The 14202-nt window shown below is 39.5% G+C and overlaps 1 protein-coding gene across 11 annotated transcripts in view; it reads left to right on the plus strand.

The window, feature by feature from the left end:
- tns1b (tensin 1b) overlaps nucleotides 1-14202 on the plus strand; it is a 203217-nt gene that overhangs the window by 112916 nt on the left and 76099 nt on the right. For all 11 annotated transcript variants that reach the window (XM_085385307.1, XM_085385302.1, XM_085385303.1 and 8 more), the window contains one exon: nucleotides 5963-6001. In XM_085385307.1, the coding sequence (XP_085241433.1) occupies nucleotides 5963-6001 (39 nt within the window). The remainder of the gene's footprint in view (nucleotides 1-5962; nucleotides 6002-14202) is intronic.

Below are 14202 nucleotides of genomic sequence, written 5' to 3' on the forward strand. Positions count from 1 at the left end.
GCCGGTGGGTTCGTTGGTGGTGTCGTTGGTGGGGTCATTAACATATTCAGATCTGGGAGAATGACATCGGTTACATATCGTGTCAGTTTCTGGAGTGTGTCAGCGGCTAGCAGGAAGCTTACTGCATGTGAACGCCGTCATACGAGCCAGGGATATCTGACATGGACTTTTGTCTGCAGGAAATGGGCCCTTGTTTAATGCAGTTAACAGAAGCATGTATGGAATGCAACAACACAATTATCCTTTATTATATTACACTCATTTGAATACTGCCGATAGCATCAACACACACTCTCAGCAGGCTTCCTCCTCTCGCACCGCAGAGCCCGGACAAAGGCTTTGTGTAGGTTTTCATCTAAATTCAGACATTATTCAGAAGCCATGGTTACACTGGACCCATTGCATTTCGTTCTATGGGCTGTTTGCACGTTTGATTCTGGTCAACAATATACCTTATGTGTGGGTCTATAGTACTGAGGCTAGTGCTGTAATCTGAGCTTATTTTGCAGTAGTGTAAAATATCCTTTCATTTTCCATGGGGGTGTTTGGATACACTTACAGAAATCTGACTTCTTAAAGCATGAAATCTACAATGTACAGCTGAGGTTGACACAGCAGCTGTGGCTACTTCTGGCTTTTCTTCCAATAGATGCTGAAATATTCTATGTTTATATATATATACATATATATATATATATATATATATATATATTTTTTTTTTTTTTTTTTTTTTTTTTGAGTGCGGGTCCCAACTTGTTTTTCTCTAAAAATGCATGTGGTCAGATGGAAAAACACACAAACTTGTCCATTTGTACAAAATGAAATAGCTGGTAATGGACAGACACAATGTTACTGATGGTTACATCCTCATGCAATAAAGAGGATATATGTTGTATCAAAAGACAGCTGAAGGTGCAGAGGGTATAGCAAACGTTTGTCTTGAAACTGTTTGTCTAGAACTGTCATTGCTGCTTTTAATAGAAGATAAGAATTTAGGTGTGAAAATCATGCTTCCTTAGTTTTTAACTAAAGAGTATTCTGTATCATAAATACAGTTTTGAGATTTTTAAAGTAACAAACCTGCTTTAAAGTATGTTGAAACATCAGTAACTTGTGATTAATTTGATTGTGTGCAGTTCTCTGCCTGCATTGGCATGTATGCATTAGGAGCCATGGTTCCCCCATGCAATATGAAAGCCACATAGATTTGATATTAGAGCAGTATTTCCATAGATGGCAATGATCATTGCAGCATTTACATAAATATATGTATCTGTAATTCAAAACACGTGCAGTATTTTGACAGGAAAAATGAGGAGAGGACCAAAATAAGAGTTTAATGTCTAGGTACCAAAGTTCTTTAGATATTTAATTCTGGACCAACATGGCGGACTCGACTGACGACTATCCTGAAACGTTTTAATGCTCACGCTTCTATTGAAAAGTAAATTAATGCACTTTTAGTTTTGCCCATGCAGACTTCTCATGTTGGAAATATTTGTTTCATTCAGTGGTTTCCTGCTGTTTGACCTGCGGCTATCCCATTGCTAAGTGCTCACCTGCTTTTAGATAAATATTTGCTGTGGTTTCTGGTGGACCCTGACTCTGACTGCAACAGTACAATGGCACCAAGTCCCAGTGAAGCAGCTACATAGCACGAGGGAGAATGTGAGCTATTCTAATGTGGGCAGACTACCTACAGTCTCAATCTGAACTTCTAATCAGCGGTTACATTACAGTGGCGCCATTCGCTAATTTGTCATTGATATTGCATCAAACATAATTTAATTGCAAATAAAATGAATGAATTTTATTGGTCATGACAACTGAGTTGCAATAACTAAATAAATGTTTTGGCGCCTTCATGAACTTGCTCTTTATGTTCTGTTCTGCCATTTTGGCCGCTGTCTTCGAAATGACGCATTTAACGATTACATTTCCACTTATTCTGTACAGTGCATCGGATCTAATAACTGTTTATCTGATGGCTGATTCTTCGAATGAAATGTAGCCCAGTCAAAGTAGTGTTCATTGTTTTGGGGCTCACCAAACAAGACCCTTCATGGCTATTTCTGCTCCTTCCTGACAGAACAGTACAACCTTTAAGTCACATATCAGCACTAATGTTCTCCTCTCTGTTAATATCTTTCCCCCCCTTGTGTTTTACTTACTTTCTTATTTTCTTAATTTGCTAGTGTGCTTATCCTGCTGCATGACCCAGTTTGAGCTAAGCTTTAGCTGTCAGACAGAAGGCTTCACATTTGACTCTAGAATACTTAAGAGTACTTTGGTATACACAGCAGTATCAATTCAATAACTACAAAGCACCCAGGTATTCTGGCTTCAAAATAAGCCAAAATCATCACCCTTCCTTCATTGTGCTGACATTTGGTATGATGTGTTTGTCCTAATATGTTCTTTACATGCAACTTTGCAAACCTAAGCCATGCATCAGTCCATAAACTTTAGTATTTAAAATGCTAACTGAGCTCTTGGCTTGTTACGGTTTCTTACCTGGCACAAAGCTCAAGCTGACCTTGGGGTGAATTTGTTTGAATGTCCACTCCTGGGATTATTGTGGCATTGTATGCCTGCATGCCCCGGATCAGCAAACTGCCAAAACTCCTGCCTTCATAGAGTTGCTAACGCTTGCTGATGATCAGTTACTCAGGTGCGTTTGAATAGGAGCAACTGGCTGCTACTTGCTCTTGTGGAGGAAGCAAGTTTAGTTTAGTTTTTTAGCTTTTTTAAATTTTTTAGTTTTAGTTTTTCGCAGAACTGCCTCTCTGTCTATTGCATTTTCTTATTACTTTAGTAGAAGTTGAGCAGAGCTCTGGTGGGAATAACATAAGGTCACTGAAACTCCATGCACTAATAGACAAGTTTACCCCCACAGGCACACGAGAAGTAACAGCAGAGTAAGAAAGATGTCAATCAATCACTGTCTGCACATGCCCACACAGCCCTGAGAAGATTAGACAATATAAGTGAAAACACCTGTGTGTGCAGCTATGGGCCGTCGAGCGTAGCATATAGGCTTTTATTGCAAATTAACTTTAAAGAAATGGTAGGATGAAATGAAGCATGGATGTTTTAAACACACTGTTCTGTTTGGTATTACTTTAGCTATCTTTCTGAGCTTATAACAGATAATGAAAGGGCCTAAACATGGTTTACAGTCAAGATAAAAGCATGCTCTTGTTCAAGTATGCAGACTAGATATTGCAAAAACTTGATCACTTGAAATTCCGTGCATGTGAACACTCTGGGTGATGACTGACTGCAGGTGGATGAGCTGTCAACAGCATGGGGCAGGGGCAGGGACAGCGTCAGGTGAGAACACTGACCAGGCCCAAGGAGCCTGGGCCCCCGAAGGAACAGGGAGAGAAGAACGGTGTGCTGTTGAGCGCGAGTGATAAGGATGGGAGGGCTAGAATAACTTGTAACTGAGGTGGATTTAAGGCAGACTTAAATACTGTATCCTGTCATCTCCAGGCACACTTCACCATGTAAGACAAAATTCTCTAACCTCCTAGGACCTGGCGTCCACATATGTGGACAACACATTTTGGGTTATTTAGACCAAAATTCTCAATTTTGCTCTACAAGGGCCTGATATCCACTTACGAGGACATTATACCGCTACTGTTCTATCGAAATTTTAAACGAATATCCTAATATGTGGCTCTCGTTTTTCTTAGAAACAAAAATTAGGTAAAAAAAAAAATCTGGTAGTTCTATAGTTTTACGTTCATCAGGTCCCAATCAGCCCAAATATCAGAGAGAAATTAAAAATGCATGCCGTGGAAGAGTTCGGGTCTTAGGAGGTTAAAACAGACATAATCCATTCTAGCGGGTAATATATTAGGACGGTGGTGACTGTGACAGACAGCATGAAATCAGTGAAAAAAGTGTTGCTCTTACCTCATGTTTTACCTAATTGGAACAGACTGTATCACGGTCGAGATATTGCATTTCACAACTAACAAGCATTCATGGAAGGGTTCCATTGAAGTAGTAACAGCCACTGTATTGGAGCCTGTCTTAAATTTAGGCACTGTCTTTTTGCATATCAGCTGCTTCCATTGCTAAAGGGACTAGAATCATGTAATCTGATTAAGGTCATTTCCTGTTTAGAGTTAACATTCCTGTATTCCAGATGGGGTAACAGCTATAAAAGAGACTGTAATGACCCAAGGTGACTCACACATCCTCAACCTTGTGAATCTAATCAGCCGTCCAACATCCCAGTGGCAGTTATCCAGTGACCCTTTTAAGTTTGGTTTTGAGAACTGGCAGATAGTAAAACATACTTTGTTTCAAAAGTACAGTGGGTTGTTTATACAAGTACATAGTGCTAGCTAATTTGGGTCTTTTTAATTCAAATTGTTAAGGCTGGGACTGGAAATTGGCCAATGAATCCGGTCACCCGATCTAATAAATATTTGATTATTTTGTATCCATATCCATATGAGTATACAGCCCAACAATAAGCAAGAAAATCCAGCGGTGGTTGAGCTCCAGCTGGGATTTTCATAACCACTAAATCATAGTGAGACTTCATCAATCGCACAAACTCTGGCACTGAACCTGCCAACATTTACACATAGTTTGAAGGGTCAAAAACAGTGAAGCGAAGTCTGCGATACATGACGCGAGCAATTCTTTGGCCAATATCCGCCCAACAACACTGCGCTAAGCTGCATGAAAGGCCTAATGAGACCGCACTTTTTCAAAGGCTGTTTTTTATTTTATTATTGCGGGCAGAGGAAGAATGTGCTACAGTAACACAAAGCAGACCCCGACATCGCAGAAATCCAGTCTTCAAGCAATGACTCGTTTAGTCTCGGATAAGGAGAGAGGTGGAGCGGTAGCAAAGATGAAAGGTGCTCTTAGAGGTTAACAGCAGTGATAACCTCGAGGCCTAATCGTTCAAAGCTAAAACGGACGGAGCATAGCAATGAAATTCGAATATAGGAAAAGAGCAATGACAAAGGCACTCTAGGATCATAAAGCTGCCCCGTGCTATCACCGGTCAGTCGGTTATGTATGAGATGAAGGTACTAACTGGTGAAAATCCAAATGAGAAATGTCAGAAGAATGATACGAAACACTAACCAAGGATGAGAAGACTGGCATGCACAGGAAGGAAACAACCACCACGTTGACATCCTGTTTGCATTCATGCTCATCAAGCGGGCATCTTTTTCTAGGCGCACATCATTCGAATCTTCTGCTAGAAGCCATTATCATTATACTCTTCCTGTTTATCAGCCTCATGCCCTCACGCTGAGCTCACAGAATGATTATGGAAACTGTTGGATGGTAATCGGATTAGTCCGAGCACTTGACAGATCATGAGTTCTGTTGGAGCGGTCCCACCGCTTTGTTCTTCTGTTTAATTTAATAAGGTCTTACGGTACGAGGGGTCGGACGTGAACATGTACAACAACAGTCTGTCGTTACCTTGTCTTTAAACTCAGTAGCTCCGAATCAGCACCTGCTAAACACTGTCCATACAGTTCTTGAATTATCAGCCTTATTTAAAGATGCATCCATTGTTTTTTGGCCATTTGGGGGTCACAAAAATACTTTTTTCAATTCAACATCATGCACAAAAGTTGCCATAAAGCCAAAACAGTGAGCTGAACGGAGTTAAAACAGTAAAGCAGAGGCGACTTTTAGATATTATTTTACATTAGTTTGTTTCCGAAGGGGATTCTTCCTTTTCTCTTTCTGGTAGCTCTAATTCTGTAGAAGCTTGTCCTTTGCTTGTTGTATATTCTACAGTGGAGATGGAGAAACACATGGGTGCTAACTTAAAGCATCTGGGGTTCATGTCGAAAATATGAAGCCATAAATTGTAATCTAAATATAGCTGCCAGTGTGCTTGTTGTTTACAGTGTTTCTCTAACTCCAAATTAGCATCCACATAACTCACTGCTTGTCTTTCTGTTTTCAGGTGTCCTCATCTTGTGTTCCAGCAACAAACTATGAGTTGGTAAGCAACAGTCTTTCTTTTCTTTTTTCTTTTTTGTGTTAGTAATTGCTTCCATGCTGTACTTATTACAGTGTCCGTCTTGGTGCAGAATTGTTGCAAATAAGGTTGGAAAGTAACATGCTCTATCAGCTACACTAACACTGCAGTCACTATAGCAGATAATGGTCCATTATCTGGAGGCCCCCAGAGACAAACTTGTGATTTGGGGCTATATAAATAAACCTGACATTGCTCGACTTAACCGTTGTTTGGCAGCTCATTTTCTGTTCTGATAAGGTTATAAAGGTTATAGCTTTTGGAATAAAAGTTTAAAAAAATCTTCTGGATAAGAAAGGTAAATAAAAAGCTGTGCTATTGAATCTGCTATATCATGATGACGACTTTTGGTCTTTGAAATAACACAGAGCAAATTGGGACGTATTCTGGGTATGAAAAGATTCTGCAAGAGCCATAAAATATTCGCTTGCTCGGTTGCCTTATATGGTATTGACATACGAGGCTGTGTTAGACTTGGATATGATTCGCTTGCTCGCTTCATCGAATGTTGTGTGTTTAAATGGTTTTGGGCGCTTGACAAACCAAAGCAAATATCCCCTGCACTTTTCTGTGCTCACACAGAAAATATTTCTTGAAATTGTCTTATTTTGTTTTTAAAAGCAGCAGTAATTAAGAAAGAGCATGTTATTATCCTTGCAGTTGCCTTGGCACTAGATGCCTTCTCCATGAAGACATCTGTTTGAGATGTGCAGAGGCATGAGGCTAAGCTCTCTGGGCATTGTTAAAGGCATGTGTTTGAGTTCATTGCTTTCTGAAACACCTTTGGGATGCAGAGGGCATTATTTTACCACAAAAATAGACTTCACCGCTATCTGTTGGCCTCTATCAGTTTTCCCTCCACCTTTTTCATCTGACGCACTCCTGCAGCCATCACATGGACTAGGTTCAAGTTTCACCAATTTAGGTGTTTATCCAGAGTTTTAAGTAGTTTATTAGTAGTATAGTAGTATTTTAATAGTCAATGGTAAGGAAGAAAAAACAATTTATCCGCTAGACATATGTGTGTCATGTCAAAAATACACATATAAATAATATTGAAAAATTTTAAAAATATACCTTTTTTTAATGCATTTGTACAGTTGTGTAACAGACACTGTATTCATTATCATTCATGATGTTTTTCATACCCACATTTTTCAAGCAGTGTGGAGGACACTTTGTTAGTAATATTGAAATACAGATTAAAAAAATATTATAATATCTTAATTGTATTGCTGAAGAAAGCAGAGGCAAACAGTAACTGCAGGGCAAATCTCGACAGTCTATCTCTTGAGCTTGCCAAAAGGCGTCTCCCTCGAGGCTTTTATGCCTGCATTAAAGGTGCTGATTGCCTCCATAAACACGGACGGGCTGAGGTGTAAAACACTGGTTGACGTGTCTTTACTGTACTGCTGAGGAGAGAGGAAGAAACACAGAAGTGTTAAAGCTGAGGGAAACAATGGATTTCAACACAAACAATGGCACTTTTTTTTGATTTTCTAAAAATACAACTGCAGATACTGAAGAGGAAATAGGAAGCATGAAAAATAAACACAATGGTGGACACCTGCTTTTATGCACCTGAAGTTTTCCAAAGACTTGTGTTAATTTTTGTTGGTAAGCTTTGCTGTGTTTGGTTTTTAAAGTGCAGTATGTATTACAGAAATGAGTAAGTTATTGTGTTTGTGCGTCACCTCTCTGGTGTGTGACAGGAAACTGGATGGTGTGTGTGTGTGGACGTGAGAGTGTGCATGCCTGCGAAGCCTGAGGTGTGCTCTCAGTCAGCTCTCCTCAGCCCTTGTTTGGTGAATTCCTTTGCTCACAGCCAAAGGCAACGTGATTTACTGCCCTGCATCAGGTACACTCTGATTGACCATATATTAACTCAGTTGGAGAAAAATGCTGAAAAAAAAATAGAAAGGTTTTTGGGTTTTTTTTAATCCAGACATTCCAGTAAGATTGACGAGCTACAACTGGAAGAAATTCAACTTTATTACCAGATGATCGCGCTCCTTATGTAATGAATCTCATGCAGCTGCTACTCGGCTACAGATGAAAATAAGCAGTGCTTAATGAGTTTACTATTTTATTTGAATTTGGATTTTTTTTTTTTTTCATTTTTATTCCTTACATGTCCAAAATAAAGTAAAATTTGGAAGCAACAAAATTGGTTCACAGCAAATGCATCTTGTTTTTGGCTTTTCATTAAACCACATCATCATGACTGCAATGAGGTGTTTAGTAGGTTCTGCGGGAGCTTATGAAATCTTTGATCTTCCTCAGCAGGTGGAGTTGAAATTGCAGATGTTCGAAGCCTTTTTTTCAGAGCATTTGAAGTGGAGTTTATTATGTATAAAAACTCAATTTCAAGTCTTTTTTTTTTTTTTTTCTATTCTTGGATCCTGGCTGTCAACAAGAGTGCCTATCCATAATGCCCTTACTAGGTATGCAGAGGCCCTATTGTCCTGCTGTTCAAACCTTTTTTGAGGGGGAATGGCCAGTCAGAAGAAACTTCACTGAATGTCAGGGTGGCCTTTAAGTGTGAGGACCTAAAACCGGTTGGTTTTAAACAGTATAAAAGATGTGCGATGTAGCTACCCTGATGTCATGTACTGGTTTGTGAACTTCTCGCATAAAGTCTTAAGCTGACCGATTTCTCGTAATCAGGTTGGTGTTTTGAAATTGGATATAATGAGTGAAGGGGTCAGCTGACAGTCAAACCGCATGTTCATTGGCTAACAACCATCACATCCTGTATAATTCTCCTTTCAGACTCTAATAATGGCAATAATTCGCAAAATGAACGTAATCGTTTGTTGAATGTGACCCCAAAGTAGTGACTGAGCCTTAAAAAAATTATCAGGATAATGTCTACAAAGGTCAGGGCCGAGGGCTATTTTCACCATATTCTACAGGAGCGAAGTCATTTTGCAACTACAGCTATTGCCCCCTGGTGGTCATTTAATAGACTGCAGGTTTATGGCAATTCTGCGAATCCGAGGGCCCTATAAAGGCCCAGTATAAGATGGAAAAATGATTATTTTGAACTTTAAATGACGCAGACCTACTCTAGGAGATACCAAGAATAAAAGTAGGGAGCTGTACTGTAAATGAGCATAACTGATCCCTTTTGAAGGACCTGTTATCACAACAGCTGGGAGTAAAAGTTTGTTCTTGATACTGGTGGTGCTTTTGATTTAATCAAATATCATTAAAAAAAGAGTGCAGACTTATCACCATTATTTAAGTGTTAAGAGAATCGACTTTTCTCATTGCTTAAGGTAAATCTGTCTCCATAGCAACTGGTTTAAGGGCACAGCACAAAGCTAGTCCAACAGTGTGCAGGGCACTGTGTGAACTAAGCTGGATAGATGCAGCTTTTAAATGTACTTATTTTTATTCTGGTCTCAATCAAACTGTGGATGATAAAGCCAGATGAACGGTTAGAGTAATAATTTAGTAGATATGAATAAAACTTAACAGCACCAGCATTAAGTCAATGATACTGTGAAATTGGTGCTTAGTGATTTTAGTATGTTGTAGCAATATACTGGTGACTACCTCTGGAGTGAATTTGAAATGATTCAGCCCACGGCTGGAAGGTAATGCCAACATTTACTGTAAGTGATGATGTGCGTTTCAGATATCTTCAACTGTTGAAGATGACAGCAACTGAGGGGTGCACAGTGTGCCGTAGAACATGCTGGGAGCATTCCTCAGATATTCCCTCATGTTGAGCTCATGTTGCCAGGAATCAGTTTTATTTTGCACAGCCCTTAGATGAGGGTACGTGGGCTGTCGTGGAGATGTTAGGTGTTCTCACCGGTGAGATAGGCTGCACATTTGTTCTCGCAAGTAAAGATATGCACACACTCAGAGAACCATAAACCACTAACACCTACGTCATCCACCATTTTTTTTAATATAGGTCTTGTGTAGTCAGGGAACAGGGCCAGGACATCGCTGAGTAATGAGTAACTGCAGGGCAAAGATGGTGTAGATGTGGTCCAATTAGTGCTGTGTTTAGAACCACACATATTTCCCCGATGTGCCCTGTGTTACGCTGTGTATACAAGCAGCAACCAGGGATCCGGTTACAAATTACAGAATGTTCGCAGAGCCCTGGGAAAGCAGGAACTAAAACATAAAATAGGCATGTTTAACATTGGACTGAGAGCCAACTAAAGCATAATGCATTGGTGTTTGAAGTGGATATTACATAAAGATGCTGTGTGAAAGATAGGACATCATGGTCAAGTTTTTCCTCTTCCGGCACTTTGGTTTAGACAGTAAGAAGAATTAGTTACATACTGCTCAGAGTGAATTCCCTAAGGAGATGGTTGTTAAACAACTAGGAGAAAGTAACTTTCATGCTTTTTCTATCCAGTTCCATAGAATTCCAATCCAAATGCAGTGTGCATGTTCTAGAGATTCAGTTCTTTTTTGTGAACATATAACATTTTAAAGCTCATACAAGTTTGGTTGCTTTGCATCAAATTGCAAAGCAAAATGTATAATGCACCAAAAGTATATACCAGTATACTTGTAACTGATACACTGAAAATAACTGAGCCTTTTGGTTTACAATGGTGAATTACAATTGAACAGTGGCTTATAAATTGCAGTTTTATGAAGTCATCCCACAAACTTAGTAGCTGCAGTCCAAGTATTTCCAGTTCTGTTCACTCTGACCTGATTACCAGAATGGACTTTTTTTGCACGCTAAGCAGTTATTTATTTTTACCAGTGTTGGAAAACACAGTATGAAGACTGTCAGTTTAGATTATGGTCACTCAGTAACTGCAAGGTATAAGATGCCAATATATCCTTCAGAAAATCTATGGTTTTTTTTATGACTGCTTTAGTTTTGTTGCTATTAATAATCAGAATCAGAATCAGAATTCTTTATTAATCCCGAAGGAAATCAGCATGTTTGATGGCTAAAACCAAAATAGACCATCTTTACTTGAAAAATCCTGACAGTTATCCCTCAATAGTTTTACACAGACAATGCCATACTTAGTAGGGAGTCTGGTTGGGTGATTTGTGTTAACACAATAAGACTGCCACAGTTAGCTTCTCTTTACAAGCAGTCAGCATTGGTTTCCTTTTCCCCTGACCATAGTCTTAACAATCTGTTTTTAGCCACGCCTACATCTTGTTCCCTCACATGTTGAGTAATAAATAATTTGGTGAGAACACAACTTTTTTCCTAGTGATGTTTTAATCTTTTCAGTAAGTGGAGTTGTAACAAAATGCCTAAATATCAGAATAAGCTGTATTAGCATGATAACATTCTACTATCATTCTATTATCTATTATTCAATTATCAAAGAAACATTCTAGGTAAGCATATTGTGGACACTTATTTGGGCAGCTACTTTGAAGAATGTATAAATTAACTTAAATTTCAGTGATCAACGGGATGTAAAAACTAAATCAGATAAAATCTGGTTATAAAGTTTGCTCACTTTACCTAAAAACAGACCTATCTGGGAGTGATGCTTCTAACCAACATCGTGTCTTTGACCTGGACCTCATGTCTTTTATACAGCAGCAATTTCTGTTGAAATAATAAAAGAAGTTTGATTTTTTTCACATAAAAATTACTGTGAAAAACACCACAATCACACAGGGCCACAAACTGGTCTGCAACCCCCTTGCAACTACATGCAGTTAGAGAAGAATGTGTATTCCGATTGCTAATTGGTTAGGGAACTGATTCCAACAGTTGCAGTTTGCACCCTCTTTGTGCCCACTTGCCAATCACTTGGGGAATACACATTTTTCCCTAGCAACCAGAGGTCACCAATTGGTCTCTAAGCTTTTATGACTGGTACCTCAGAAGGTAAAAGCCTGCTTTGCATTAAATATATATTGTTTATCCACCAGTGACAGAGCAACATGATGATCTGGAAATCCGCTGCAACCTCAAGCACCTCCAGAGGGACACATCTGGCTTTCAGCTGTTAATTCTTCCTCTGTTCGTCACCACCTTGCTTCTGTCTCAGTCTCCTTTTTTTGTATAACTTAACATAATATAAATATGGTTTATAAGAGCTTTCTTTCTGCTGAACACAGCTGCCTCCTGTAGCTGAAAATGACGCTATGAGAGCGATGACTGAACCAAAATAGTACAGCTAAACAATGAGCTCAGAGTTGCTATAAATCTTAGTAAAGCAGAGCAGAGTCGTAGGTTCAGTTGATAACACATCACTATGAAAGACTTATTAAACATCGTTTTCACATTTTAATTTTATAATTTCTGTAATTTGCTGTCTAAACCAAATCCTTCATATTTTTTTGGAAAATAAATAAAAACCATATGTACTACAACATTTGAATCCTCATGAGACATGCTTACCAAAGAAACATATCATTGTTTTTATGGAATTTTTGTGCTCTTACCGTACTAGCACGTACTAGAGCACAAAAGAAGCAGCTTGTTTAATAGGTGTGTCTTTGTTTGTGTCCATGACAGCGTGACTTATTAGACTCTCGTTGCACATACACGTTAGAAGTAAAAATAGTTGGCGGATGCTTTTGCATACTCCCCCCCTCTCGCACATGTTAGAAAAGGCTTGTGGTTACATAACGGAGCGAGCGGCCAGGTCCGTATCAGTAGGAGCAGGGACAGGCGGGGGGTGAGGAAACAGAGCGATGTCAGGGGTGGTTTAGGGTCACGGCCGGCTCAAGGGTTTTTCCCACAGCAAGGACCGGCCGCTCTGTTTTACCCCGGGTCCTCAGGGATCCCTGGCATGTTAGGGCCTAACCCCAAAGGGGGAGGAACTGAGAACAAGCATACACACTCCAACCTTAACCCCAACCTTGGATGCACACAGGCCCTGCCTCCTCAGCAATGTGTTTACATTTCTGGGACGTGGCTATGTGAACGCTGCAGATGAAGGAGCATGGAGCATGAGAGAGGCACAGCTGTGTGTCTGTGTGTGTGTGCTGTTGTTGATGAAGTAGGAGAGCTTGGCTATAAGTCTGTATTACCGTTTTTAACTTTCAGCGGTGCCATGTTGTTGTTGTTTGTTGTATTTCGATTCTGTGCAATTCTCCTATGAATAAAAAATAACAGAAAATGACTCATTGCAGGTTGTTTTGCACCATCGTACAAATTTGGAATCAGGTTTTTTTGCTTTGATGTTATGTTATTGTATGCAGAAAGGCCTCTTATTAATAAAGTACTGATTGGGGAGTTACTGGCCCTTAATGTGCTTCTATCCTATGCAGATGTGTGTATATTTTACATGTCTGTATGCATAATGGCTGATTTTTACTGAAAACATAGGAAACCAACATCAGGAGATGCACCACTGGAGCACGATTGCCTTTTTTAGGTTATTGTCAAACATCAACTTGATCATAACTTGCATTAGCACCTGGAAGTAGGGGGAAACGCTGACTGTAAATGTACATTTATTTAGAAATATGTGTATAAATGCAGATTTAACACATGTAACTTTTCGTAACTGTACAACTGCATCAGGTGAGCCACCATCGTTGTGTCCAGATCTACAGTTTGTGCTTATCGCCACTAGAAGGCACTGTTGCACAAGACACTTTACAGGTGTTTGGTGTCATATCAGACAGTCTGTGTCACTCATAGTGCTGAAGCCTTTATGACATTGGAGGAGAGCAATTAGATATATTCAGTTTTTATTGACTTTTCAAACTGAGAGTGATATCCTGATGGTGCCAACACCTGGTTTCCAACAACTGAATTTATTTTCAAATTGAATGTAATTTGAGACTGTAAGTGGCCACTCTAGAGCATCAAGCAATCATGGTGTAGTATTTTATTTTATCTGTTCTAGATAGCATTCATCAGTCTTACTAATGAGGTTTTTTTGGTTGCTTTGGAATGCATTTCCTCCTCTGCAAATTAGGTCCTTTGACGGTACGTTTTAGTGTAATGTGGATAGTTTCAGATCATGCATTTAACGTTTCATCTCGCTGCCAAGGAATGCTGCTGCATAGCTTCTCATCAAAGTAAAATGAGTTTTTTGTATCATTCAGCAGCTTAGCTGAAACACAGGGACATCTAAGGCCGCTAAGCTCCGTGTGGGATGTAGTCCAAAATGCAGTGTAAAGACAGGGAGCAGCGCGGGTGCCTAGCTACGGCGCAGCCAATGCATGTGGTGTGTGTTCTTCAAGGT

This window comes from Rhamphochromis longiceps, linkage group LG16 (assembly GCF_057381845.1).
Source record: "Rhamphochromis longiceps isolate RC_006_pf linkage group LG16, R_longiceps_female_GT1.1, whole genome shotgun sequence".
Lineage (NCBI taxonomy): Eukaryota > Metazoa > Chordata > Actinopteri > Cichliformes > Cichlidae > Rhamphochromis > Rhamphochromis longiceps.